Here is a 25,219-nt window from a genome sequence, read left to right as displayed (position 1 = left end):
GAAGTACTGCAATGTTTTGATCTCTTTGATATTCTGGAGAATGATTTTTCTTTTCTTATTGTCCTCATTTTAAGAGATGATGGAGCAATGAATAGAACAATAATTTATTGAGTATTCACACACTGTATGTATACTTTCATTATACATTTATAGAAGACCTATTGTTTAGTATTTTCTGCTGGAGGCTAGTCTCGTAAAAGAATAGTCCAACATAGGCTCACTCAGTGCATGTGTTGTCCATTTGCCTGTCAGCAATAGTTTTGACATTAAAAACAGGGAGTTTGAGTGACTGCTGGTCTGTCTTAAGGTATGGTAATGAGGCTAATTAGGAGAGATGAGAGCTGAACTGGATATGTGAAGGCAATTATCCGTGAAACTTTTGTCATACTTTATCTTTATCAGATCTCTCTTTCTCTGTTTTTGGCATTTGCCAGTGACATGCAGAATGGAAATACTTGAAGTGATACATATTTTAGAAAAGCAAAGTAAAGAAAGAAGGCAGAAGGAAATTTATATGAGGACATCTCATTATAAAACTGTACAACTTATCATGGATATTGTAGATCGGCAAGAAAAGACCGTGCCTGTTTTATTCTTGTCACTTGCATTTACATGAAGTAAAATCAATTGCTTTTTGTGATAGTGAGCTTACTAAACAACATCTCCCCTGTTCAGTGCACATTGTTTTGTTTGTTCTTTTTATGCTATTACTATCTCCAGCAAACATGTTATTAAACATACTTGAAAGAAAAACATGTAGAGAGCATGAAAAGAGAATAAAAGTGCATTTAATTGCATTTTTTAAAAAAAGCTGAAATTTTCTCATTTTTGTTTGCAGAAGGCTAGTGTGATTTAGTTTCAGACTTTTTCTTACAATCTAGTGCAAACTGATTTTAAAAGAAGCACTGAATAGAGCAAATGAAAACCATGTGCCACAAGTCTTGATGAATCAATGCATATAACCCTCAAAGAGAGACGGTGATAAATGAAACTTGCACATTAATGAGACCATAACCAGGCTCAATTACTAGGCCTTTTTGAAGAGCCATAGTAACTTCACACATCTTTTTATGTTAGAGAGAAAAAATTACATCCTCTGAGCTGTCTGCATATTCCTGCTTCTTGCATTATGTCAAAAGACAGTGTACCTCTAATCCATTTTTAAAGAGACCATAATGTTATAGAAAAGCCTATCTATATAAGACACATTCAATGAGTTTATAAAAGAAAAAAAAAATCATTTTAATTTAGATCATTTTACTTGAACATTTTATGTGAGTCTACCAAATGTGCCTATGAAGTAATATTACAGACTTCAAGTCAAATTTGTTGTAGTAGTCCTTTCTTCTGAACTGCTAAAAGTATGGCAAGGAGTATAATGAATAGATATGTAATAGAGATTAACATTTACTGCCCTAGTATTTTTCCATTAAGCAGCAGTTCTTTTTCTCAGATTTTGTTTTGCAGTACGTACGTTAAAAGCGTTGAATTTAGTGCTAGCAATAATATTACACGTGTCCAGAGTGCCAGCACAAAATACTTGAGGTTTATAATAATAATCCTAAATCTTACATGAAGGACTGAATTGTATTTTGTGTCTTTAATTTAATTTGCTTTTGGTAATAATAAGGAAAGTTGTTTGGTCTCAAAACCATTGTCTGCTTACTACTGTGAGATCTCCGTGTTCTGTAAAGCACAGCAGAATATTGCTGCTATCAATTGTCACTTCCTCTCTTTCCCTGCGTTTTTCATGCATACATATACACACACAAAACCACCCTATTTTTTCTACACTGCAAAGACTGCAAAAGGGGGTTATTGCAGATTATAATTTGTAGGCATTAGTTTCTTTGATATCTTCTACTGGGTTTTAGTAAAAAGGTTACTGTTGCCTCCATGAGAGAGTTCAGAGAACTCGTCTTTCCACTGGCTTTTATGTGATGGAGAAAGATGAAAAACCTTAGCGCACAGTCTACAGAAATAATAGCGTTAATGCTAATGCTGATGTTAATGATGATTATGATAATAATAATAGTAGTTATTGTTATTAATAATCATAATGGTGACAATAATAATAACAAACAAATAGAAGCAAAAAACCAAAAGACCCAAACCAAAACTGGCTTGGCAGTTTTCTGCAGAGCAGGAATAGGAAAGTGACTACAGAAATGCCACTTTAATCATCTGCAAAAGCAGTTCTAGGGACAAAGGACTATGCATGGCACCCTTTCTCACTCTAGAGTTGAAATTTGGTATTCACAGTTATAAGAATCTGGAATACTGATTTGTGCAGGGAGGGGAAACTGAAAAAATCTTTAAATCATTTATCTGTTACCTATGAGCTTGGCTAAACAGACTCCTCATATGCATTCCTACTCTCTTCAGCTCTTCTGTTGACAGTCAGTTGTGTTATGCATGGCTGGTCTTCAATATAAATTTACAAAGAGAACAAATGTGCTGGTGTCCAGGTGTCACTAGGAAGAGTATGCAAAATCTTGTGATCCAGTACCACACTAAATAATCTATAGAAGTAATTTAGATAGTTGCAGAAGCTAACCGGCTTTTTTTAATTGTGTCTGGATGTCTTTACCGTATTTTCATGAGCAGCTGACAGTGGTGGTATATAAACACTTTAAACATTTTATTATAGTACTGAGGCAACAAGTTACCTATGGTGCTTGCACCCAATAGGTTACTAATGAAGTGTCATTTCCCTGCCTTATTTGGTTTGTGTTGCAACCTTAATTATATTTCAATTTTAGAATAAGCTCTCAAAGTAGTGTACAGGGATTTGGCCACACGACTTGCATTAACATTAATCAAAATCGCGTGTCTGAATTCCCACCATACTCCAAATGTATCCTGGGATTGTTGGTGGAGATTGTGTGCAGGAGGTGCACATGCAATAGGTTTTACCACTGGCTTCCTCTTATTCTGAGTTGTGGTCCTGCTCTTCATACCTGAAATAAAAAGGTGACAGGGAATACTGAAGCCTAAGTTCACAGGCTGTGTCTGTGAGGTCAGTGACAATTCATGTTTCCTCACTTTAATCCACATGAAGCAATTTTACTGAGAGGCTGAGGTGGCAACTGTAACCCAGAGAATCAGTCATGTATTTTAGGGAGCTGCAGAATTTTGAGCCTGAGACTGCAAGGCTGTTCAATAAAATATAGCTTCTTCACCTCTGTCATCATCCTCTGTGTGAACCAAGGCTTTGTGAAAAACGGTGACTTATTTTTATCAGTGATGTTCATGTTCTTCGAGTTTTGCATTTTTCCATTTTTTCCAGTTTCTGGTTACAAAGCAAAGTGTCAAATATTACCCCTAAGAGGGGAGGTCTTTCAGCAGTTCTTGCAGCCCCAGTGGAGGCAGTGCCTGGAGTTCAGCGAGGTAGCCTGCTCAGAGGTGCTCCTGGCCAATTGAAGTAGGCTCTGGAGATTAGACTCATTTTGGTGTAGTTGGCCATGGATTGAAAAGGGTTGGTGTTTTTTTTCATGCATGTATTTTATATGCTTCAGTCATTGGTGGTCACCCACTTAGAGACATTACTCTATCATGGGTTTAATTCCAGAATGTCTCACAGAACAAAAATAAAATTATCTTTTCCAGTCCTCTTTTATACTCAAATGAAATTTTCTCATTAAAATTAAATTCTAAAAAGGCTGCGTGTATTCTTCCAGTACCAAACTTAAGAGAGTTTCTGTCTGAGAATTGGAGTCAGTAAAACATAACTGTTTCTAAGTTTATCACGGTTATAAGCTGTGCTTTTGCATCTATGTCTTTTCCTGGCTTCTTTAGAACCTCTTTAAGAGGAGGAAAAAATACAAGATGACCTTCCATGTCTAAACTAATCCATGCATGGCATCAGAAGAAACCTCTAGGAGAAAAACTCTGAAGTTTCTTTGAATAACCTATCTTGGAATGATGGGTGCTGACTGATTAAAAAACAGGAAAAAGATGTTTCATTTACTGGATTTGAAAGCAGTTACTTCATAAAATAAATAACAGCTTTCCATAATGCTTTTCCATTAATCCATATATGTAATGCAAACAAATTAATAAAAAAGTTTCATATCCTGCACCATTTACAGTGATTCCACCACAACAAGACAGTTTCTCTCTGTAGTGATGACTCTTTCATTTGATGTAGCACCCCTATACTTGTTTAAGAAAAACATAGTTATGTCCTTTTTGCTGCCTGAGGCTCTAAGATTTAATAAAAACAGAACCTCAGGTATTTTCCTGATTTTTGTTTTAGGTCCAATCTTGGAAGAGCTTGTGGATGTGCTTAACTTTACACAGGTGAACAGGCTCATGAAAATAAATTAGATTTCTCCCATGCTTAAAATGCATTGCAACTTTTTTTTTTTTTTTTTTAATGAACAAAGCTTTTCTGTGCTGTTATAAAATTCATTCTTATACACTTTATCACATTCAGATGAATTTTTTTTTTTTTTGCTATGGATTCTGTTTTAAACTACCACTTTTGGAAATACAGTGTTTCCACTGTTTCATTGGCTAGAAAAAGAGAAAATACATATTCGTCACTTGTATGGCTCCAATGAAAGTGCTAAAAAGAGTTGCTTTAATCCAGAATCCAGCCAAAACCCATTAAAATCGTTAACGAACAAGCCAAGAGATATTGTGTAATGAAACAGTTAAAGTAGCACTTGTTTCCTGGCAATGATAGAAAGAATTTTTCATTTTTAAAAACTGCTTCAAAATCATCTTTCAATGTATAGTCCTTTTCAGTTTGCGTCTGTCTGCATCATAAGCGATCTTTTCACCCGCTTTTCAAAGCCATATGAAGCTTGAAATGGAAGATAATTAAAACAAATCTTGAGTAAACTGTTTTGTGGAGATAGAAGTTTGATGGTTGAATATATAAAAAATTGTAACCAGATGTTGTGCAGAAGCCATAGTAGTTTAAAGATCATGAGCTTTTTCTTTTTTCTTTTTTTCTTGTATGAAGCAAAAATATTCTAATTGAAGTTGTCAGCAGGAGTGAGACTAATATGCCTGTATTTGATTAAATAATAGTTTATTTAACATGCAGTGTGGCCCAAAATTGGCTGAGACTAAAATAAAGAAACTTCTTACTATAATTTTTCATATTTAAATAGTGTGAAAAGTAAACCTAGTTAATGTTAACATCTTTGCCTGATATTCCCAGCTATTATATTATTTGTCCACTTCTGTGGCTTATTGGAATGCTTTGCTATCCATTGCACACACATTTTCTTCCTATTCTCTTATTAACTAGTTGGTTGATGGAAGAAATGGTAAAAGAAAGATGTGCAATAAAGTCTGGAATGCACTAGTTGATCGGACTTATTACTAAAATCTGTTAGAATTTAAGAGCATAACTCAGTCATCATCTAACATCCCCTCTTGCAAATCTGTGCTTTGCACAGAATGTTCAGCAGACACATTAAGAGATATCCATGCATGAAAAGGGTTGTGTGTTTTAAAAATACCAGAATATTGAACTATGAGCAGTAGATTTCCTGGCAGTTATCTACTCTATCCAGGATAGCAGTGTTTAATGGATAAACTCAGAAGAGGTAGTGGCTAGGAGTCTTTACTAGGTGAGTGCCAGATTTCTTATTACCTTACTAATAAACATTGTGATTTAGTGATGTTTTCTGAAGTTACATGTTGAGATTCTTTGTCTTTTTTTTGGTACTACTTTGCTGCTTAAATAGCTGTATAATCTTACGTGGTGCTGTGATAAACAAGGGGATCCTCATCTTGCCTTCTGTGAGCAACCATTTTTAAAAATGGAGGAATTTCATTCTCACTCTGCTCTCTGTATCTGTTTGGCCTTTTGTGTAAGAACAGGCTGTGTGACTCATGATCCACAGACTGCACTGGATTCAAAAGTGAGCCATAAAGTTGTGAGCTGCTTGGCTTATTGGTGGCATGTGTGTGTGTGCAAATACATCCCACAGGAACACTTCAAAATGAGGGCTTGGGATTAGGCATTTTTAAGGCTGACACATCTTTAAAATAGCTCATTCCAGTTGTTATGTTGCCCAAAGTATGGTTTCCCAGTGTTTCTTTTGTCCCTGCCATGGAAGCAGCACCCTTTCAGAGCCCCCACAGGACCCTCTGGTGCCAGCAACTGATGGTACAGTCCTGCCCAGCTGCTTCCTGCCCCTTCCCCTCTGTTCCTGAGACTGCACCCAGTTCTTTGAGCAGCACTGATCTCTCTCCTGCTCCTACAACCTGCCAGTAAATAGCAGACAAGGCCAAATTTGTAGGGAGATTACAACATTCTGTAGGAAACTTGTATTCCATTACGAGGTCATTAATCAACTGAAACCTAGGAGAAATCACAGCCCTAGCTGTGCAGGCAGTTTGTGCTTCAGGACTGTCATTCCCGAAATGTAACATTATGCAGGTCATCTTCAAGATTAGTCTACCATGTCTGCTCTGGTTTTGCCACACATGTGCCAGGGCTCCAAAAGGTAGATGGCAAGACCATAGTAAGATCAGCCAAGAATTATCCTTACCATAGCAAAAAGCAAACTCAATGCAGTCAGTTTTTAATCTTTCTCTTTTCTTCTTCTGAGCTGAAAACAGACTGGAAGCAAGTCAGGGCTAACTATGTAGATTTTCTACTGTCTTCTGTTTTCCTTGTACTTTATGTGACAGGTTAGCTGTGTATGAAGTAGGAGAGGATTTGTCTTTGATGTGGCAATGGAAGAATCAGTTGCAAAGCACTGATTTGTTGAATGTTGTGGCTACGTTGCTTAGCTTTGCACTGCACAGTAACTTCTGGAAGCTGTTCCCTCATTAATTCAGACTGTTATTAATAAAGGAAACAGGGCCTGGTATTTATATGCTAGGAATTATTTTTGGGAGGTATAACTTATTGGTAATTGCACCCTGATTTTGGAAAGATCTTTCCATATAAAATCCATACATGTCACATCCACTTACATGTGTGGGCATTATTTAAAAGAGCAATACTCTCTCTGTATCGTGCTCAGATTTACAGCCTGCTTTAGAGGGTGCAGGATGCTGGTCATAGTCAGGTAGCATTGGCAGCCATCTCAAAATCTCCTCAAAGGATCCAGAATTTGTTACTGCATGAATCATTCAGTGTTCCCCACACCTTCCTCATCTTCCTGCTGATTTTACTATCAGGGTGTCACAGCCATGAAGTTTCCAGTCATGTCCATTTCCATATGACCAGCCACTAAGGTGTGAAATCCTAGTCCATGACACAGAACTAAAAAATGTTTCCTATAAAATATATGTAGGAAATAAAGGCCCTTCTCTTTTCAGTTCCTGAAAGGGCTTTTGGCAAAGATGCTGATGAAATGGAAGGTTATTTTTTTTCTCGTAGAAAAAAGGCATGTCATTATAAATGTGCTCCTTTCTAGTGTATGTATTTTTCCTTCTTACTTCTAAAGATTCCAGTTGGTGATAAAGATAAAGAAAGGGAGTGAAAACAATTTGACATTCACTGTTAAATAAAACCTGTAATAAATTGAAAAGTGAATTCTTAAGAATGTCAGAGTTTTTGTTATGTCAAGTAAGACAGAAATCGCTTTGAATGCAGACTTTTCACAAGTAGCAGTTATGATTTCATACCGCATGTCTAAATTTAAAGGTTTCTTTTTATTTCAGATTTGTGTATGTGGGCCTTCTGCAGGCTGGTTTCAAAATCAGATGAATTCTGATACTTGCAGGTGGAAGGTAAAAAGGAAACTGTTTCCTGATGTTTTCTATCTAAAGTCTGATAAATTGAGTAGTAGAATGGAACCAGTCAGTTCTTCTTTGAGCCCGTGTCCAAGATGTGCACGAGCTCATGAACACGTACAGGCAGCGCTGTGGTTTTTGCCTCACAGTTACATGAGGATCAGCCACAGTCACTTGGGAGCGAGGCTGCAGAGCTGTTACGCTGATGCCACTTCAGAAAGGAAGGAGAGGGCTTGTTTCACAAAGCATTTCTGCAAACTCAGCTTCATTTAAGAAGACTCCAAAGGATGTGAAAAATAAGGTAGCTGTGGGCTGGGAGGACAGTTTTCACCATGCCTCTCCTTCAGGCGGTGCCTGATTTCTTGAAAGCCGTTTTTCAGTCCTTCACAGTGCTCTGAACTAACGCCTGAGTATGTGACAGGGTGGGTACATTTTGTCCTCGGCACGCAGAACTCCTGATGGAAAACCCTGCTAAGTTATGTGTTTCGCTCTTACTGCTCTTGTCAGGCTTGTGCCATTTCAGAGAATGACTGCCCCCAGCAGTAAGCTGTCCCTTGCCACTTGCATTAGAAACAATTCCTTTGGTGAAATGCAGTCTGATTCCGACAATACAGATTTTGGAACTGGTGTCTTAAGCAATTTAAGAGCCCCTTTCTTAACAGTAAGAGAAAAATTAGACTAGGGCTGCTGGAAGCACTGCTGTGCAGTAATAACAGTATTCTCTCTGGGCAGATGTGAATGAGCAGAGAAGGAACAGAGTGCATACCAGCTTCTAAGGCTGCAAAGGCAGAAGAGCCCCAAATCCTTCATGGATGTTCCTAAGATAAATATTGTTTGTTATTTGTTGTTTGTTTGGTTTGGATTTTATTTTTATTATTTCCTAATGGGTTGATTCTCCTAAAGGAAGAAAAAAGGAAGTTAAGGCAGTTTGGTTAATGAGGTTAAGCTTAATTAACAGAGGATTCAGAGTATTCCTTTGTGCACACCAGTTACTATGACTTTACTTTTTTCTTGTGCTTTTACAAGCCTCTACTGCCTCTAGCATTGTATCAGGAAATATTTGTTTTTCTGTTTTTTTTTCTTTCTCTCTTTTCTTTTTTTTAACTCTGCATTGTGTCACAGATTTTAAGGTCTTCAGTCATTGTGCTGTGGCTTGAATTCCATGAAATGTTTCCTATCAAACTAGGATACCATATGCCCATGTTGGCCTAAAATTCACAACACATCATGTACCAGAAATAGAAGCTGGTAAAGATTCTTCAGAGATTGTGTTCACTTGTTCCAAAGACCTGGTTTGTTTATGGAAGGGATGCTTGCAGTACATAAACACTATTTAAGGAGAAATGACTCTAAAATGTAGAACAGTTGTTCTCTTCTTCTCATCTTAATGGTATTTTTAAAGAATGCTATATAACACCGTATGTTGAGTCTCATTTACAAGTAGGCATTAAGGTCTTGATAGAAGAAAGCAAGCAGCGAAATATTTTTGTAAAAACTACTTTAGATACTTTACAATGTTCGTTGTAAACATTCTGAAATTATTTACATTGGAATTTGAAAGTAGGTTTCTCCATTTTTAATAGGTGCACAGTTTGTAATCTATAAAATTTTATCTGATCTATACTAATTAATACTTTAATAGCCTTGAATTTAAAATATTTTCTGTTGCAATGCAAATGAATAGCAATTAAGGCCAAAATGGATAGAAATTATTAGAAGAGTGACAAGCAATCTACAGCCTCTCACTGAAAAAAGCTTCACAGAATAGTTGAGTCTGGGAGGCAGCACTGGAGGTCATCTAATCCAACCCCACTGCCCAGAGGAAGATCAGCCAGCACATGGTGCTAAGCTCAGTGTCCTCTCAGTTTGGAGTTTCTCCAAGGACAGACACTCCACAGCCTCTCAGGGCAACCTGCTCTTGTGTTCAACAACCCTCACAGTAACAAAGATTTTCCATTATGCTTACATGAAATTTCCTATATTTCAGTGTGTGCCTTTGCCTCTTGTTCCTCTCACGGAGCACCACTGAGAAGAGCATGGCTCTGTCTTTTCCTTCCCCCATCAGGTACATACTGATAAGATCACCCTGAGCCTTCTCCTTTAGGTTGTACAGTCACAGCTCTCTCTTTGTAGCATAGAAAACTGTGTCCCTTAATCATCTTTGTGGCACTTGTCTGGACTCTCTCTGATACATCCAGGTATTTCTTGTACTGGGGAGCCCAGAACTGGACACAGTTATCCAGGTCTGGCCTCACCAGGGCTGAGCAGAATGAAGGATGCCCTCCCTTGACCTGCTGGCAGTGCTTTGCCCGGTGCAACCTGGGAGGCTCTAGGCAATTTGAGATGGGTTAGCTTTTAAAAAATATGGAAGTGATATTGGGGTTTTTTCCCCCTCCTCCTAGTTACTCCTCCTTAGTAACTAACCTAAGGAGTTACTTCCTTAGGTAGGTGTTGGAGTTGATCACAGCTCGAGTCCATTCTTACTTCCTAAAGCTATCAGAAAGGAAGCCATCAAGTGTTTTTGCTAAAACTGTGATCACAGGATGGAATAAAATTATTATGTTAGAACCAACCACTTAGACACAGACTCTGGCATATTGTCTTTTTATCTGGAAGTGTTTGGAATGGATTGGATTAGATGAAAATGTCCATTATAAAAAGGCCACTAATTTTCAATATTTACCACACCGTGGTGTCTGGGATACCACAGTTTCTCCCTAAGCTCACAATAGGAAATAACTATGGTAATTGTGTGGTATGGGTTGGCAAATGTTGATTTTTCTGAATGGAAATTGTTCTAGCAACAGCACGTAACAAGATCTGCAGTAAGACTGCAGTCCTAAGTGTATTAAAAATAAAAGGTGGACATAGTCTGCTTTGTATCCTACGAAAGGAACAGCTTTCTTGCAGGGACTGCATGAGACTCAAATTATAGTTATTACAGTTCCTGAACAAGTATAAGTATGTGAGCTATAGCTGCCCATGTGAAACATTTTCTTGTTACATTTTTTCTTTAAATTAAATAAATGGTCCTAAGGGGAATTTTTTAAAAGTACAAGTAACAGGTAAATTTTACCTCACTGATTTTCACCAAGGAGTAGACACCTAATTGACATTTCCTCTTTGAGTCTTGAAGACTTCTATGAAAACTTCAGATCCTAATTTTGTACCTTTGAGTTAAAAGTTATTCTTACAGTGTAGTTTTCAGATTTGGGGTGCAAATTTGGAAGGATGTATGTGATCAAAAGTCAGTGGGACTGAGGCTTCTAAGACTCTTAATGGCTTTTGAAATTTTTACCCCTGAGGAGCCTTTCCCCTGCTGATTTTGGCAGCCCTCAGCCAAAATCTACAAATGAGAGTTCCTCTTCTCAGATGCTGGCTTTCTGAGCTATTTTCTGTATAAATAGAGATCACGTGGGCTTTAATAAGGTCAGGGAATGTTTTTTAAATGTCTGTGATTTTTTTTTCCCTCAAAACTTAATTTTGCCCATCTGATTTCTGTGGAAGTGGGAACAGATGCCAGAAGCTGAGAACTCCAGCAGCTTTGTGCTCACGCTTGCAGCAGAGCACTTGTGGGATTGGGACCCTCAATTACTATCACATGTAGAGTTACACACTGGCTCGTAGCTGAGATCTGCAAAAGCAGTCTGCTGCTTCTGCCATGTCAGAGCTGGGGTGTTAAAGGAAATATGGACGGAGCTCTACTCCAGTTTTGTCTGTTCATTTAATGAGTAAGATTACTTCATGAAAGAAGGGGTACATGGAGTGCCTTCTTGAACATAAATCGTCTGGTATTGATGACTAAATTTAAGCACCTAATTCCATGCTTAGGCACTGTCATGAATAACTCTTTATCTCAGAAAGTCAGTTAGTTTATAGCAAAGTCTGACTATTGATTTAGATTCCCAATTTGAGACAGCAGAGGTTTGGTAATTTTGCTTTGTGCCAAGAAGTAAAAGAGTCGGAGGCATTTCCAGTTTTCTCGATGTCACTTTCAGCATGCTTAGTTCTGAGAATACTACTTTTAGCCAGTTGCTGATCAGAAGAGTAGCCTAATTTTGTACATTTTGGACCATTTTATATTGTGTTTCTAATTTGAAACTAAAATGCAAGAGACTCATAACGACTTCATTTTGTTCTCTAAGAAAAGATGGGGTTTGTTTGGAAGCACGTGGTGTTTGGGAAGGAGCGGTGATCACTCTGTGCAGGCACTGAGGTTTCAAGCAGCCGTTCAGCATCAGAGCTGCTGCATGAATCTGTTGCCCCAAATTGCAAGCAGAGAATGGTTATGGGGCCAGGATCGCAGTTCCAAACCAGTCTCCCTCTGTCCTGCTTAGGTACATTAATATGTCTACTTAACCATTTTTTGCAGATAATATTATTATTATTATTCCTTAATTACACTTCTTTTTTAATCTTATTTTTAAATGCTGTGCATAAATACTGTTTTAAAATTGCCTGAGTGGTCAAGCTGATTTAGAAAAGTGTGAAGTTTTATGTCCAGCAGCAACTTGGCAATTTTTATAGCAGTACTTAAAAAGAATTGATAAAACCTGTTGCAAGACTAACTCCATAATTCCGGTGAAGATTCTGAGAAATGCTGCTGGCATCTTTTTACTGTGTTAAATAAACTGTGAAAAGATAACAGGACGCAAATTTAAGCAGCCTTTAGTTTAAAGAGTGGTGAGCACACCTCAACAAAGATAATGCATTACCTTGAGACGATGTAGAGAAGGAAAGGAGAAAAATGGTGCCTACGTGAAGGGGAAACAAAGACAATCAGGGCTTTCTTCTTGAGCAGCTGCAGCCAGTTCCACTAATGGAAGTGCAAGAGCAGAAACTGGCAGTGCAAGGTATGCGTTCGTTTTTACAGATGGCAATGCAGACAAGTTGGTAATTGAGAAGGAAGTGGTGTACGTGAGCTGTTTGACGGGGGACAGCCCATTACAGTACTTTCCTGTGTAATTGACTCGGTGAATTATTGGAGGCAGAATTTCTATTCCTCTTGAATAGGTTTCAGTTGCTGCAAAGTGACATCATTCTTGTGCGGGAAGTGCAGGTTTCCAGGTTGATTTTTGCTGTTTGCTATTGGTCTTAATAAAACCTTAAAAATAAAATTTTGCGTTGCCTCCATGGAAGTCTTTGTCATGCTGCTGATATTCAGTGGCAAAATACAGCAGAAGTGAGCCTATACCATAGTGTGCTGGCTGCTTTGAGGCACTGGAAGAGGTTTAGGGGCGGTCACCTTGTGCAAATTGAAGGCTAAGACCATAAAAATACATCATATCCAGTAAAAGACATTTGAAGGCAACTGCTTTATAAAAAAAATATACTTTGTGTAAAATGATAAATAAATATTTAGCTCTTTGTAAACCAGACTAACATATAGCTAATCAGAAAATGTGTCTCATTGTTCATTGCAAATGCCTCATATAATAAATAAGTGGTAAAAATATATAAATAATAATACATATTAAAAAAATATGTGTGTCTATTTAGTCTTTGTGCATGTATTTGGCCTATCAGAAGATCACATACATTTTTAACACACAGTTTTTACAAATTAACTGCCACTAACTGTGGCAAGGAAATCTTACCAGCAGAAAAAAAGTTTTATTATTTCATATTTCTGCCACTGCAGATCTTGAGGGGGAAACTATGAAATTGCCTTCCGTAACTGTTTGGATTGACAAGGAGACATGATTTGAACTACCTGATTTTCACTGATTAATGCTCAAGTGAATGAAGAATTAATAAGTCATTGTAAAGTGTATTACGATTGTTCAAGTGATCCTATAGTTGCATATGGTTATTAACAGAAGATGAAAGCATTGGTAAATTCCTGCCTGTGGAGCTCAGGCTCTGGCTCAAGGTGGTGTCCAAAGTCCAGGTGCCTTCCTGCACAGTGGCAAGGGTTGGGTCAGCTGTAACTTGAGGGAGGATGTAAAGGTGAGGAGGTGACGGTGGTGAAGAGTTCCAGCAAGTGATTTACTGGCTTCTTTTCATAGCTCTGTTTTTCTTAATTTAGTAATTTATTTTGATCAGTCATTGTTTTACTTTGGTACAAATCATCCTAAACTAGTATCTTACTTAACCATTCTTGCTTGATACAACACAAAAAGACTGTAGTTTGCTGCCTGGTTTTTGGACTGGAGTTGGGGGGTTTTTTGAGCAGTGAATGCTGCTGTCTTTAAGGTAGCTTTACAAAATACAGCTTCAAATGATGGGACAAAACCTACTCATCTTCATTTTTGTTGCTATTAAAAAAATAATTGCAGTTTACATGAACATTTAAATATTTACTCTCCCTAAGGGATCAGAGGTAGGATTCTGAAAGGCTGCACTAGCAGTAATGTTTAATTTACAGTCTGTTTTTTTTCTGTCTCTAAACCCCCCCTGATTCCTCTCATTAAAAGTTTATGATACAGCATATATCATAAAAAGATGCTGTCATGATACAGCATTAAAAATTCCACTTTCTATATGAATTAATTTTGTAATTTTGACTTTACTTTTTGGCATTTTTACTTTCTTTCTACCGTGTCTCTCCTAATGTCTTTCTTATGTCTCATTCAAATACAGCTGTTTAATGCAATTGTTCTTGAAAATGTCTTAGATAAAGAGTTTGGATTTGGCACATTAAATTGACTTAGAGGCATCTGTTAACTCATACTTAAGGTTGAAAACAACTTCTACCTTAATACTCTGCATTTTGTATTTCAGTTTTTCACTTCTGGGAAAAAAATTTGCTGTGTCTGGTGTATTCCTAAAAGCTGTTGAGGTTATAAAGGGAAGGAAACCTCAATGAGTTTTTTTTTTTTTTTTTTTTTTAATTTAGACATAGTTACAGCAAAAGCAACTAAATTTTCAAAATGTGAAATTTCACAGAAACATAGTTGTGTCTACTTTCACACTAGAGAGAGAAAGCAATTTTGATTAAAAACATTCAGAAAGGACTGAGTGCCTTTGCAACCAAAAGAAATGAGTTCTAAAGGATGCCTTTCCCATCCTAATCAGAAGAAAGTAGTGCTTACTCCAACATACAGATGCTGTCCTTCCTGCTGCCCAGGTTTTAAACTTTAAACCGTACCAAAACCTGAGATAATCAAATACCTGCTTATATAAGGAGAACAAAGCAGGAATGATGTAGCAGGTATGGAACAAGAAATTCTTTCAAAATTATGGCAGTGCAAACACAACAAAGATAGATGCCATCACGATTGCACTGTACTGTTTTTCTGTGCTGTGTGGTAGCAGACCGATGAGACCAGCTGCTTACAATTGTTGCTCTCCACAGCAAGTCACCTGGCTCATACTGAGCATGTGTGCAGGTTCCTGGAGCTCTCCTTTTGGACCTCCTGTGTTGCAGGAGAGCATCCAGAGCTGGCGTTTTGCCTTTTTTCAGTGAGGCATATATTGTTGCATTCCCCGACTACATAGCTGGAAATAGGTCAGGCACATTCCTGCTTATTCCTGGGCAACACCTGTGATTTCACTGCACCTCATGTTCTGGAGTCATGGTTAACAGTGTGCTCTGTTTCTGGCACATTGAGGCCAGAGATGGTCAAAAATCCACTCAGTCCTCATCATATCATCATTTTGTGTTGGGGAAGTGAAAGTAATCAGCAATAAGACAAGTTTTGTTGTGTCCAAAACAAAGAGGGTGATGTAAGAAAAATCCTTGGCTGCTGCTTGTGGAGCCTATTTGAGTTTCTAAAAGCATCTTCTGGCAGAAATTTTGAAAACAGGATGTATTTGGCACTAGCAGAGTGTCAGGCACCATTGCTTAGTCTAGCTAGCTAAAAAGTCACAGTTCCTGAGCAGCATTTTTGGCTTTGCTCTTACGGGATATATTTTGCTACATGAACTTCCACTGAAAAATACCCTGAAAGTTCAGTACATTATGAAATACTTTTTGTATAATCTGAAGCATAAGTATTCTTCTGCATGGCTACAAAGTTTGGAATTGTGTGAACTGTTGAGTCAATCTCTTAAAATCGAAAGCAGTTTTTATGAAGAAGGGCCTGGCAAGATACTTGAATGAATCACTTGTTGTCATATTCTCTGCTGGTTTATTGCTTAGCAGAAAGGACTACTAACAATTGCCTTGTTTCAATGAAGTATTGGTAGCTAGTGAAAATCATCTAAGGAGTTAAAAAAAAATTAGGCATTCGGGCTTGACGCTGTATATACCAAGTTTCAGACTTGTTCAATTTGAAATGGTCAAGATATGAAACCATAAAAAATGAGTAAATACTCTGCATATCAAGGGTTGTTATGCAATTTCATGCTTTCATCATGGTTCTTACTGAGGGGAAACAGTTAATAGAGAGGTCTGCAAGACATATTCAGTGAATAATTACAGATTTTCATAAGTTAGCTACATAAAAATAATAATCCACTTGTTCCTTTGCTACTACTGCACTAAAATGTGTGCATACTTTTTTTTTTTTTTTCCCAGAGCAAAGCCACTCTGACTGTAGATTTGTTAGAAAGTTATCTGAAAAACTTGAAATCTCCTCTCCACCCACCCCCAGTTTGGCCAATCTCCAAATTATAAACAGCTGAACTGATTTAAATAAAGTTTTCAGTACCAAGAAAGAAAAAAAAAAAGTTACATCTGGGCTGACAAAAACATACGCCAAGTTTCAGCCTAATGTGATTTGAGACAACTGTGATATTAAACGCCCAAACCTCAGAACTGGAATGGAAATAGAGACAGGCTTTTCTTTGCACTGGCCCCTTCAGGATTTGGGAATGTAATGTAGTGGCTGTAAGGCCCCAGATGATTAAAGCTTGACTTAGTAGATACATATTTTAGTTATTTAGACCTTTTTGGCTTATTCTTCCAAGGATGTACATGACAATTTCATTGATAACTCCAGCTAGTGCTAGTGGCATTGATCACAGACTGAAACCTTTTTATTTTTGGCTCAGACTCTCTCATGATATATAGAGTCATGAGAATCATGTTGACCTACATTTACTATGCTGATTTAAGAAATTAACTGTGGTAAGATCACCTTAGAAGGAGAGCAAAAGTTCTCTAACATATTTCTTGAGAACGGTAGTGGTGGTGCTTATCAGAGCACTTGAGCCCATGGCTGGGTTTTATGGGGGCTGTGGGCCATAGCTGCTGCACAGGCTTGCTGGATTTGAGCTCAAGTGCCTGTTTCTTTGCAAGACTACCCAGAAAAGCAGCAATATTGGCCAGTATTATTGACGAGTTCAAGTGATGAGTAGGCAAAGCCAAACAGACCCATGCAGAAGTACCATGACTAACAGCAGAATTGCTAATGAACATTTAGCAACAAAAAATATAAATAATTCTGCTGACCAATAACTTTGAAAATTTGGTATATGAGAAGACCTAGCTTTTTGGTTTTTTTTTTTTCTTTTTAAGAAACTATTTGCTTAAGATAATAAGGTTACTACACTGTAGGCTTTAAAAAAAGCCCTCCATTTTTTTTCTTGCAGACACCAAAATTTCTGAGGTGTATTTTGACAAGCAGGTCCATTCTGTGGTTAGCAGCATCTGAGAGTCAAGAATCTTTAGTCCAATTCTGTCATAATCCTGTTTTGTGGCAGGAAATCCATTCTAAAGCTGTGTGTCCCCACTATAAATAGCTGTTTCGCAACCAAAATGCTCAACAAAGTAGCAGCATTTAAGTTTTTCCAGAGATGTTTCAATCCTTCATTTATTAGTATATGTAAGCTATATTGAAACACTTCAGTACTGAAATAATCAATGTTGATTATACTGTAAGGTCCTTAAATAGTACAGAAATAAGATAAGATGCAATACATAGAACATCTAAAAGAGGAATTTACATACTTTGCATTAAATTTAGGAAAGGATGTTTATCTTGACTACTTGCAAGTAGTGAATAAGCAGAGATATAGGATTTCAATACATACAGCTATTATTATCTATTTTGTAGGCTGCTGTCAGCTGTAGTCATTGCAACTAATACCCAGTTTGAATCAGATCTTTCTTTAGTAAAGAGAGAAAAAATGAGTTGCTTTTGTCAATGTTTTGTAGATATACTAGCTCCATTGCATTTAATGAAAATTTCCGTGTGACTTTGCCTTCTCTCCCCCTTCAGGTGTGTAGAAATGCAGCATACAAACTAGACTGCTCTCTCTATATTTTAATAGTCTTTCATGACTTTGTAGAGGGTATTTCCCAAACTCAGGGAACACGAACAGAAACAAAACGGTGGAAAGACTGACTCAGATTAAGACTCCACTTGGTTAATACAGAACACCAAGAAACTATAGGCCAACAGACAAGAAGTAGGAATGAAAAGGAACAGTTCTGCAGTTGTAACTGAATCCTGGCCATATACAGTCATTTCCGCTTGGAAACTTCTCACCCTCCAAGTGGACCAAATTGGGATTAGTCTAGTGAGAGTTTTATTGTACTCTGATGGAAAATATTTCAGCAGCCAGGTGAAGCTGGTCGAGGATATCCAGCCACAAAAAGAATTGGGACCTTCAATATACTTGCAGACGAGCGCACCTTTCCACCGCGAGCTTCATCTTATATGCATAACTAGTTAGACGTTTGCTGAAGGACATCAACTACCATTTAGTTCCCCCCTTAGCTACATTGAGAAAAATGTCATATACTACTTCATCTGATTTAAGAGACAAAATAGGGGATGATATACGGGGGTGAGAGAGAGATTATCTTTATGACAATCTGGATTTTATTGTATCACTTTAAAGTACCACAACCTGCTCTACAAATGAAATTGTGCTCTTGGTTTAAAAGGGCAATTGTTAGCCTGACTTTGTGCTCACTAAAAACATTTCCCCAATCTTGTTAAATTATTGCACTCATTTCAGATTTTTATGGCTGTGCAGCTTACCAGCCCTCGTTTCTTTACGTTTCATTCATTTTCCTTGTATTGATGATTAATGGAGGATGTCGAATGTTAGAGTGAGCAGGCATCAGCAAATGCAAGATCATAATTAGTTTAGCTGACGAGGGCCTCTGATAGCACTTGCATCTGGATGGAAAAATTACCCTATAGGGAACTGGCTGCTCACCAGGTCTTTTTAGTGATACATTGTGAAACACCCGATGAATCAAATGCCCTTTCAATGCCAAGAAAGTGTTCCAGTCTTGAAGCCAAAATTATGTCTGCAGAAAGCTTTCCATTTGAAATGTATCAGAGTACAATTATAACCATTGTATTTTTTTGGCATGAACACCAGTTTTCTTCAGTATGAACTAAAGTTAAATAAATTATTTAAATTTTATGAAACCCTGAAATTTTTACTTGTAGTGTTAGTATTTTTAATTTATAATAAAATTAGTTTTCACTCAGACTGTTTTCCCTGTACTCACTCATTCTTATCTTAGTTGGTGAAGGTTTCTTATTGATCGTTTTTTCCTTTTGATAAAAGGGAACAGAGTTAAAATTCAGATTTTCTTCTCAGCAAAAGAATTCCATTTCCTGCTTATTAGTATTTGGGCCCACAAACACAGCCTGACTTTTGTTTAAATGAGAAGTTTAATGAAATCATTACTCCATAGAAAAAATTTAATGAGCAAGACTCATAAACATGCCTACTTTTAAATATTCCTGGATCATTATGAAAGCTGATGAATGCACAGCTCAGTCTGGTTAAAATCAGTTTGTATTTAGGGAAGCTTCACTGTGCCCTCCTTTGCCTGAGTAAAATAAAATAATTAAATCTATCTCTTAACAAGACAGTGTTTTCTGGGGCTTCAAATGAAGTTCAGAACAGGTCTCATTCAAGAATACTGTACTTTTATTTGTTCACAGTGGGCTGCAGGATTGTATGGTAGCTTATACTGATTTCAGAAATAAGTGGAAACGACTGTATCATGTATTCAAATATAATCTCTGTTAATGGAATTAGTATCACACAGGTACAAACTGTAATTAATTGACTGGTGGTGTTTCAGAATTCTTGTTATCAATCACACTTTTAAATAGAGCTAAAGAAATAATCTGTTGTGAAACCAGGAGAGTTTACAGAATGTTCTGTGAGCTTCCAAGGATTTTTTTTTCAGAATTTGCTGTTTAGAAACCATCATTAAATGCAGAAAACCTGAAGTTCAAAAAGTTAAAGTTGTTATTCTGAAAAGGCTTTGGTGTTTCACACACCTCATCCATCACTCTGGGGTTAATTATAATGAAAATCAGTGGTGCCTATTAAGCACAATTGAACCTGACCTCATTATGGGCAGTGTGGTTTTATACTGTCATTGTTGCCAGTCTGGAGACAAAACTCCTGTGTTGATTTGTCCTAACTCCACAGCTCATGTGACTCACCTCTGACCTGTTTTTTTTCCCTTTTTCTTCCCTGTTTCAGAGACGTAGAGGCTCGGGTGTTTTCTGTGCCAATTGCCTGACCACAAAGACCTCTCTCTGGCGAAAGAATGCAAATGGTGGATATGTATGCAACGCGTGTGGCCTCTACCAGAAGCTCCACTCGGTAGGAGGAACTTACCGGTTTGTTCAGTAGGAAAAAGAGCTGCACAGCTAAGCTGGGCAGCTGTGGTCTTGCCTGGTTGTGTGATTAGTACCACTCCCTGGCCTGCAGTTAATTTCCTAACAGGGTTTTGCAGAATGGTCACTTTGGGATCTGTTGTGATTCATTATGAAACAGCCTGGGATGCTGTGAGTAGATGTGTTTGAGATGACCAGTGATGCATTTAATTATTTTGATACAAAATAAGGAGAAAATTATTTCTTTACTGGGAATTGCTTTTCAAGGCATCTAAGATATTGTGCTGAAAGCTCTCTAAATTCTAGAGTCCTTATAATAAAGACCAAAATTCTTGAAATTAGACATCACATCTATATTAAAATATCTCTTGAAACAGTTTTTGTATACTTTGACATCTCTTACCTCCTTTATTCTTGATAGTAAATTTCCTGGAGATATGGGGTGGTGGAGTTTTGTGTTCTTTTTTCTACAGTTCTTAAAGATAAATATCTCAACAAGGAAGCTATTCACTTTAAGGCACTCATCACTTGGTGAGGGGAAGATTCACCATCCCTCAGGATCAGTCAGGAAATAAATAATAATCATGGTCTGTCTGTATTGGTTTTCGTCTTATTGACACTTGACTTGATCCTGAAAGATGTTGAATGCTCTGGTCCACGTCCAGGAAAGCCATGCTGAACTATTTCCTTGGATCAGTGCCAAAATGCATGGAATCTTTTAGGTTAAGACCCACTGGTTGAATATTATCCTTGCTGTCTTTAATAGGCATACATAAGTGAGTCAGGTGACCAATTAATTAATTTTTACAACATTCCTATGAAATTAAAAAGTGTTACTATTATTCAGAAATGGAAACCGAGGTAGTCTTTGGGAGTTTGCCAGGGCAATGTATCAGATCAGGCTTAGAGCCTAGCTTAGAAATAAATGTGGTGACTGAGAGTGTGCATTTTTAAAAATGTTTTCCAGAAAATAAATTGGAGATGCAAGCTTCTCAATGGTCTTGTCTGCTGCTCATACAATAATCCTGTTTATGCAACATCCTGCCAAACCAGCCCATTTACTAGGAAAAAAAAAAAAATTCAAAAGGAGTACGACCATCACCAGTCTGAGGGGTTGGTTCTGTTTGCCATCTGTGTCATTCTGGGGTCATTCACTGTTTTTAAGGCCCAAAATAGCCCAGTCAGGCCAGTAATATCTGAGAAGATGGACTAATACATGGCCTTGGCCAGCATCTTGGCTGGGTCTTGCTCCAGGTATCATCTTCCTGGACACCTCTCAAAGTTGGAGATAGAATATCTACTTTAAGGAAATTGATCAGCGGTGAACATACACAAAGATTTTAAGAAGGAAAGTTTGGGGTTTTTTATTTGACATTTGAGTCTGGTTATTTGTAGAAATTCCATTTGCAGACTCTATTTTCCTTTTTTTAAGTATACTTTTCTCAGCTGTAGTGTTGGATCTTACCATGATTTTCAGCAAAACTTTTTGAATAGATAAAAGCTATTCAAAGATCAGTTTTGAATTCAAGCACAACTTGGAACATCCTTATGAACTAGTGTACTTCCAGCAACATTTATTAGAAATACAGTGTCAAAGTTTATTTTATGCATCTCAAAAGCAAGAAGCTGGCACTATCTCTAAGCTCCACTGTTTAAGCATGGCAATAAACTGCCATTCAGTGGACATTTGACATTAATGTCTTCAATTGAACTTTGACCAAACAAATGAAAAGAATTTCATTATGCCTTGCTCTGCTGTGGTATGATAGCAACTCCTTTATAAGTGGGAGTCTGAAATAATCCAACAAATGTCTCCTTTGGGACACCTTTTGACACAATCCCATGCAAAAGGATACTCTTTAGGTAGACACCAGAAAGATGAAAGTTTCTTTTATCTGTCTGCCTGTCTGTTCAGGAAAAATTGCAGTATGTGTCATGTATTGGACACATGGTTTTGAATTAAGAGGTCCAGGATGATGCAATTATTAGGGAAATGCCCAAAACTATAAAAAATCGAGTGAATAGAATTCCCTTCTGTAAGACCCCTGTTCATCTAAATTATGCTACACTGCTGAGTAAAACTCACCCGTAGTAGTTTGCACATTTCTTAGCTCCCTTTTGATTGGATTATTACTATCTAACACTACCATCCTCATTGATGCAAGCCTAAGGTCCCTTTTTCACTTTCATTTAATAAGAAGAAAAATCTCTGATCTATCAGATACTACTAGGTGATAGTACCTGACAGATGTTAACATGGTAGTGATTTCTGCTATAAGTTACATTTCTATTTCTATGATAGCCTTGAATAATTTTTCAGTGTGTTTTCAAAAATGTTCCATCTATCTAAGGGGTAATTGACATTAAACTTGCCACATTTTTCACATTTCTCTCCTTTAATGCAATCAAATATATTTTTAAAAGTGTAATTATAATCCAAGTGTCTATTATTAAAATAGTTTTAGTGAAAAAATGCATCATATGTATGTTTTAGTGAAAAAATGCAAACATATACACAATATTCACATTTGCTGTCGCCCCAGAGTCAGCATTGTTAACCATTATTGAATTTGACCATTATTATTGTGGTGCTGTCCTTCATTTTTAAATAGCTTGAACTTGGTCATGGAACGCTACATTTTGTTCCATGGTGATTCCTTGAAAACATCCTTGGACTAATTCAATGAAGAATTGCAGCATATTCTAGGGTTAGTCTAGAGGAGGATCCACTTTCCCATGGAATTTGAGAAATGTCATCACAGTAATTTATTGAGGCATTTGTTGAATTTTTTTTTTTTTTTTTTTTTTTTTTTTTTTTTTTTTTTTTTTTTTTTTTTTCACTTACTCTTATTATTGGACTGGGGAGACTGCAAGTTGATACAGAGATGGCAGAAATATTTATTATGTCTAACATATAATTAAGGATCTGACATAGGCCATTTTAAAAGTAAAGTTCTGGTAATATTTCCACTGTGTTCTAAATTTAATGTCCCACTGAAAATCAAGAAATGACCTTAAAATTTTCTATTTGCCTTGGTTGTAACCAAACACAGGATATTTTTATCTGCACCTTACTACTATGAATAAGGAAAATTAGTAGATTTACACCACTAAAGAGTACATTTTAATCATCTAAGGGCTGGTTTAATCAGATGAGCACAGTCATTGGCAAACTGAAGAATTTTAAAGTTGAACCTACAATAACTTTGAATAGCTGGAGCCTCAAGTAAGTGTGTGAGGGTCCCTAATCTCAGATAGGAAGATGTTTCTTTCAACTACTTCCATAATCAGACTTCCTACCTGTAGCATGAAGAGTAAGACTAAAAGTATTTCCAAAATATTGGAGAGTTGTCTGGAAGCCATATAAAAATGGTCTGTAGTGTTTAGTGTTTAATAAGAGCAACAACAATGTTGTAAGATCTCACACAGCATCTGAGTTACAATTGTCATAAAAAGGCAAGGAAATTATACAGACCTTATAATAAAAAGTATATGCTTGTGCATATTAATTTGCTATTGCCTGATCAAACTATAATCTTTATCTGAATAGAATTTACATAGAAAATATTGTAATTTTTTTAACACAATTCTGTCTCAACTTTGATCTGCGTGAGGAGGCTGGTTCAGGTGCTGTTTTTCTGCCAAGTTTAAATTTCTCTTATTAAAAATGTAAATCAAAGTGTGTATATACTTCTGATTCAACATTTTAACAGAAAGTAAAATCTTAAAAAATAGCTGCACTATCTAAAGTGTAGTTAACCATTAAGAGTAACCCAACTGTGAGAAAATAAATGAGTGAAAGGAGTGGAATATGGCAACTCAAGAGAGAGACTAAATCTCTGCATATAATAGAATGGGTGTTCTTCCAGCTCTGGATGTTTTCATATTAGCTTGAAGTTATGAATATATTAAAAATCTAGTTATATTCAAGGTACAGATTACTTTGGATATTGACTGTAAGCCAAAATTAAATCTGCTTTTAAAAACAATGTTAAAATTTCTAAATAAACATATGAGTAGAATACTGGGGCGGAGGGCACTTTTCTGGCCTCCAACCAAAACAGGATTGTGTGCCTTTGGGAAGAAAAATGTCAGCTGCCAACACACCAAACTGAATGACTTGTAGGTAGTTTTTGTTGTTCTGCCATCTGCCCAGTAGAGAAACATACTGATGGTGCAGCACCATTTTTCATTCAGATACTATTGTTTTTCTCTGGGGAGCCTTTAAAGGAAACCTAACTGCTGTCTTTCCTTGTACCATTTTTTTGTTTTCCACACAAAGTATTTTCACTTCTTCTCCAAAAAGGCCACTTAACATGAGCTGGTGTGGGGTAGTACCAAATGAAAACAGATGTCCTCACTTGTTCTTCCCTCTGCCTCTTTGTGATGCTTATTTCTTTACAGATCCCTTTTGCCTGATGCCTTTTCTCCCTCATGACTTAGTAGCCCATCAGTAACACTAAGAAAGCAATGCAGCTGGGGTGAAGGAGAGGGAGTTGATACCAAAGAAGAGGCAGACCTTTTGGTGCATAGTTTTCCTGGGCTTTCTTCTCCATCTTTCTTAGTCCCTTTCTGGCCACCATCTTCCTACTCAGCACACAGTGGACCTGCAGCCCTTTTGCTGTGTGACAGCAATGGTGGTCAGCAAGCCCTGTGTGTGCTTGTGGTTTCTGTCCACGTCAGAGCAGGGTGAATATGAAGGTAAGTTCTTGTCTCAGTGGGAGCTGTGCAAGCCCCTGCCCGGGAGCAGCTCTGGTGGCACGGTGCACAGAACAGCACTAGTGCATAGGGCCTTGCATCTCCCACCTCACCCCCAGCTCTCAGCACCCACTTTCAACATGTCTCCCCAGAATTTTTTAGGAGTAGGAGGTAATAAATGGTTTGACAGCTTGGCTACTTCATGCCTTTTTAAGTAAATAGGTACAGGATGTCTAAGAGAGTTGACTCAGGTTGATAAAATAAGCCATTTTATAGTTTACTTTCAGCATGAGGGGCCATGAACCAGCATTTGGATTGAAATT

The 25,219-nt window shown here is 37.3% G+C and overlaps 1 protein-coding gene across 6 annotated transcripts in view; it reads left to right on the top strand.

Moving 5' to 3' along the window:
• Nucleotides 1–25,219, top strand: part of TRPS1 (transcriptional repressor GATA binding 1) — a 213,619-nt gene that overhangs the window by 181,945 nt on the left and 6,455 nt on the right. For all 6 annotated transcript variants that reach the window (XR_008436424.1, XM_053974092.1, XM_053974084.1 and 3 more), the window contains one exon: nt 20,062–20,184. Coding sequence is in view for 5 of the 6 variants with exons in the window: in XM_053974092.1 (XP_053830067.1) it covers nt 20,062–20,184 (123 nt within the window). In the remaining variant the exon portion in view is untranslated. The remainder of the gene's footprint in view (nt 1–20,061; nt 20,185–25,219) is intronic.

The sequence above is a fragment of the Vidua macroura genome, chromosome 1 (assembly GCF_024509145.1).
Source record: "Vidua macroura isolate BioBank_ID:100142 chromosome 1, ASM2450914v1, whole genome shotgun sequence".
Classification (NCBI taxonomy): Eukaryota; Metazoa; Chordata; class Aves; order Passeriformes; family Viduidae; genus Vidua; species Vidua macroura.
The sequence above is the reverse complement of the archived record's forward strand: the minus strand, read 5'-3'. Positions and strand labels throughout refer to the sequence as shown.